This window comes from Emys orbicularis, chromosome 10, assembly GCF_028017835.1.
Source record: "Emys orbicularis isolate rEmyOrb1 chromosome 10, rEmyOrb1.hap1, whole genome shotgun sequence".
NCBI classification, from domain to species: Eukaryota; Metazoa; Chordata; order Testudines; family Emydidae; genus Emys; species Emys orbicularis.
In genome coordinates this window covers 68,423,092-68,428,254 of record NC_088692.1, presented here as the reverse complement: position 1 = coordinate 68,428,254, position 5,163 = coordinate 68,423,092, and the positions used below count along the sequence as shown (strand labels likewise).

Here is a 5,163-nt window from a genome sequence, read left to right as displayed (position 1 = left end):
TCAAAAATGGTATATTGACACTTGAGCTTCTGAGGCTATGAGGACTGATGGAAAAACAATATTGAAGACGTGACCTATCCCTTGAGTATCCACTGAACCTTATAGGCACCTTATAAGTGTGGCTAACAAACAACATCCTGTAGTACATGTTGCTAATTTGCCACTCTATGCAAGTTATTTCTAAAGTGCAATTAACTTTTTCTTCTTTTTTTCCTCCTCTGCAATAGGTCCTGATTGTTTCAGTTCAAAGAACCTTGCGCTGCAAGCACAGAAAAAGCTCCTGAGTAAAATGGCTACCAAAACTATGGCTAACATGCTCATCGACGACACAAGCAGTGAAATATTTGATGAGTTATATAAAGTAACTAGAGAACATACAAGGAACAAGAAGGAAGCTCACAAAATTATGAAGGACTTGATTAAAGTGGCAATAAAAATTGGGATCCTCTACCGAAACAATCAATTCAACCAAGAAGAGCTGGAAATCGTAGACAAATTCAGAAAGAAGTTGAATCAGACAGCCATGACAATTGTCAGTTTTTACGAAGTAGAATACACCTTTGATAGAAATGTTCTTGCAGAACTTCTGAATGAATGTAAAGACCTGGTGCACGAACTGGTAGAGCGACACCTGACGCCCAGGTCCCATGGGCGTATCAACCATGTCTTCAATCACTTTGCAGATGTGGAATTCCTCACTGCCCTGTATAGCCTTGATGGGGATTGCCGACCACACCTCAAAAAGATCTGTGATGGAATCAACAAACTACTTGATGAGAAAGTCCTTTGAAACTTTGCCTTTTACAAAACAAAACCTCATTCCTAGAGCTGCAAACTGGCCATACTTGGTGAGTTGTGGCAAAGCTTGTGAGCTTCCTTCCAACCATCCGCCTACTACACGGACTTCATCAGAAACCAGCATGTGCTCACTTGGCTTATAAAGAAGAAAAACAAAACCAAACCAGAAAGCTACAAATTGTAATTCTCAGTTCACAGAGATTTCAGCCTTTTCAAAGGAGGGAGTCAATAGGGCTGCTGATGCTTATTATTCAGAACAAGATCACAGCACATCATAACCTCAGTATCTGTGTTGGGGTCTTGTTGTGTGAAAATGAACCTAAACTCAAGACACGTGGCTGTGTCAAAGATAGAAGGGAAAAAGCAGAAAGGATGTTGCATGGAATTGATCCCCAAACTCTTCTTGTATATGTTTTTTATTATTCCTAAAAAAGATCTCAGAGGCTTAGATGGAAAGTGGGGTTCTGATGGGCACAAAGTTCTCTCCTTTCAGTAGTGTCAGGAACCGATAGGAGAGCACATCTCCAATTTTGCAGGTGATTAAGACCATACTGGAGAGCAGAACTTAATAAAATGGGGAGAAGTGAGAAGAGTAGAGAAGCTTCTTTAAGAAGCATGTTCCCACTAGAGATTTTTGCTTTGCATCTGAGAATAGAAGTGAGAAACTTGTGATTTTGATTCTGGAAAAACAGCTCAGTGACTCTAAAGTCAAATATAATGAAGAAACTAAATCATGAAGTACAACATTGGCTTCAACAACAACATGGGTCCCACAGGCTCAAGCACACCGTGACATCAAATAGGCTTAGATTAGAGGGCCATGCTACTTCCTCTGCAATTACTGTTTTCAGTGCCAGAGCTTAAGTTTCCTGCTGAAGAACACCATGATACAAATGCTGAACACCTGAGAGGAATAGTGATATTACTGGATCAATGTAGCCATCATCTGTCCCTTCCTTCTCCACTGAAATACCATTTCCACCTGCAAATGGCAAAAGCTCTCAAAAGACAATATTCAATGTATGAAACAACTTTTCAGCTGTGGCTTAGTGTATGTCCATCGTAATTAGTTGTGTTTACAGTCAAATAGTGAAATGTGGGAAACGGGGGCCAAGCTGGTATTTTCACAGTGCCATCTAAGTATAGAACATCCACACCTCTTTAACTAGGGCTTGTTAACATGAGAAATTTAGGAGCAACATCAAGGTACCTATTGCATCTTATTCTATACACATTTAAAAAAAAAAAAAAAAAAACACGAACACACACCAACACCTATTACAGAACAAGGATGAACTAAAGAACTTGCAGAAAAGTTACAGTGGTTGCAACAGCACAACTGTCCTGGCAAAAGTCCAGATTTTGTAATCCCCAGTCCAGAGCATCACAAAAGAAAGCAGCATAGTATAGTGCTTAAAACAACCAATTCAAGCTCTGCCATGGACTTCTGTAATCTTTGACAAGTCACTTAGCTTCTCCGTGTCCCAATCTGCAAAATTTCCTCTTTGTAAATTGCTCTGAAATTATTGAATTAAAAAAAAAAACCCACTAGGTAAGAGTTTAGCATTGCTATTGGGAAACTAAGACTGAGGAAATCCTGGTACCAAACAAAATGCTGGCAGAGAATTATATTGCTCGTTATTGAACTGAGGTGACTTTTCTCTTTTAGAGGCAGAGGGGAAATGCATTACCAGTTCATCTGAAAGCCAACTTTGTTGTGAAAAAATCCTCCAAAAGTCAAATTAATTAATTAATTTCAACCTTTACATTGCACCCATTAATCTTTGTGCTCTATCTGCAATAGAGCAGAGCACTACAGAAAGTGTAGGCTCTATGATAGAACATTTTCATACTTCAAGGCCTCCTAGAAGCAAGACATTCACTGAAATATGCCAAGTGGTCAGTCTCAGAAAACGAGTTGGTCTACTCAACATAGGTGGGTGAGAAACAGTTTTTTTGTACTGCATATATTTGAGAGTTCAAAATATTTTCCCATCTCAAATCAGGGCAAAAAGTGAAATTTCAAAAACATTCAGGAACCGGGGGTGGAGGTGGCGCAGATTTTTGTTTTGAGTCAATCCAAATGTTTCATTTCAATAATTTTGACTCTTTTTTAAAAATAAATAAATAAAAGCTTTTTTGAGGCTCATTAACTTAAATTTTGAAACAAAAAGTAGTTTTGAACCAACTAAATCAGAATTTTTCACTTCAAATATTTTTCTCAACATTTTTTCAAGGTGGGAAATGCATTGAACTTGACCCTGTTTTGTGAAAACTTTGTTTTGGCAAATCAGCATTTTCTATAGTTCAAGCATTTTAGCTCCTTATAACTAGTGAACATAGCCCTCTATCACTAAGTGTGCAATAACATATCCTCCAACAGCAGGGATATAGTTAGCCAAAATATCCATTAAGTTACGCAGGGCTAGATCATGGAGTCATCAAGTCCTACCATTTAAAGCTGGCAGAGTTCATTTCCCCATCTGTGCTGCCTTGATTGCACGGCCTGGTATGTTGGGGTCGGGCTGGAGCCACAGAAGCTGCTCTCTGTCCCATGCCATGGCCTTATGATATGAATAATTTGTGCAGAGTAAGAGGGCATCTTATATTCCCGAACTTCCCTGGACAAGTGCATGCAGCAGGTTAAGATTTGGCCCTTAAAACATGGTACTTAGGAGGGAATCCACTAGAAAGCAAATCTACAACAGTATCAAATGTTAGTGTGTCTTGATGTATTAACCTTTCCCTGTTTTGAAATTCTGTTAATTTTATAGTGACTCACCCTTGGGTTGCAGACACAGCAGATTTAGAATACATTTAAAACTCTCCTCCCACCATTGGGTCCATCCACTCTCACAGCTCTAAAGATACTTTGGTTTGAGACTGTACCTCCTTTTAGATGACATGCGAATGACAGATAGCCTTGCAGACAACACAGATGACAAATACTGTACCAAAGGGTGTATTACAATAATTAGATGCATATTTTTAAAACTCATGAAAAATTATGTATTTGAAAGCCATTTCTTTACCTAAGCAATGCTTACAGAGCAGATCACTGATCTCATCAGTATTAGAGAGTTGTTTTCACATGTGAACATTATTCAAAACACTCTAGTGTAACAGACTTCAGAACATTTTCTTATACTTCCGTCTTTTCTCCCCTACAAAACAATTGTGTCATATGCATTGCAATATGAATCCCATGTTTCCTTTATAGTGCAACTATCCTTAGATAGCTGGATGCCCAGCTACCTGATTCGTATACTAAAGGGGTACAGTTTCACATGAACAATCAGAAGTGTTCTTATTTCTCATCTTCGAAGAGTGTATTTCAAATGCACAAGAAAACAAGCCATCTAAAATGGCAGCACCATTTGTATTGGAGCGATTTTCCACCCATTTCCCTTGAATCCATGACGCTTCTGTTCAATAGCAACTAATGTGGACTGCCCTTCTGTGGCATAATACAGAGATAAAATCTGGGCAGAAGGACTTGCAAGATTTGCCTTACATGGTAAAAATGTAGGCATTCACCAGAACCATATTTAATAATCTACATTTACATGCAATACTGGCCAAAATCTGCCCCAGAGCACTACTTATCAAACTGATGGGTTTTTGGTTTTTTTTGAGAGTATATAATACATCCAATTCACAAATCCTAGTGCACAGAGCATATCAAATTTCAGAGGGGGAGCGGGAGTTTTTATTTTCTTTTGGAGCAAGCTAAGTGCATGTAAGACTTTAAAAAAAAAACAAATAAAGCCAGAATAAAGCCACCATTCGAAAAGGACGACAGTTGAAAGAAAAATGATACTCTGTGTGTGGTTTCTTTTTATGTCTTGCATATATCAGTACTCAGACTCTGGTATTTTAGAAAACAGCCAAATGTCTATCATTTTATTTATAAATTTTAGTAGCCTTAAAGTGGAGGAAAAAATGTTTTCAAGTATTTCTGATACTTGTATATCCTGTATATTCATTGTTTACTTTTATACTGGTGGCTTGGTATGTAATAATATGTTTGTCACCCATAAAGTATATGATGTATTATCATAATATTTGTGGATTAAATGATTTGTGATCACTGTATTTTTGGTTTCTTTTTAGTTGTCATTTTGCTACCTTGTGATGGGGTGCTCTACTCACCGCTAGGATGGTGCCTCCTGACCATTCTGGGAATTAGCCTTGCAGGGTCAGTGCCTCTTCCCACAGTTGCATGGCGTCTCTCCATCCTTCTCTCTCAGTCCATAACCCCTCTCTTGCTCCAGGAACTGCCTCTTTGTGACTCGGTCCTCTGGCCAGGTCATTAAATACATTTCCCCCTTTCGGGGAATCAAAGTCTCTCTCCACACTAGCAGT

At 38.5% G+C, this 5,163-nt stretch overlaps 1 protein-coding gene across 1 annotated transcript; it reads left to right on the top strand.

The window, feature by feature from the left end:
- The first annotated feature begins 223 nt into the window (after positions 1 to 223).
- On the top strand, positions 224 to 790 carry TNFAIP8L3 (TNF alpha induced protein 8 like 3). The gene has a single exon (XM_065412486.1). The coding sequence runs from the start codon at positions 290 to 292 to the stop codon at positions 788 to 790; it is 501 nt and encodes a 166-aa protein (XP_065268558.1). The 5' UTR covers positions 224 to 289.
- Positions 791 to 5,163: the final 4,373 nt, after the last annotated feature.

Bases quoted from the DNA above. Each gene is read 5' to 3' on its own strand.
- TNFAIP8L3 (XM_065412486.1), top strand. From the start codon at position 290: ATGGCTACCAAAACTATGGCTAACATGCTCATCGACGACACAAGCAGT.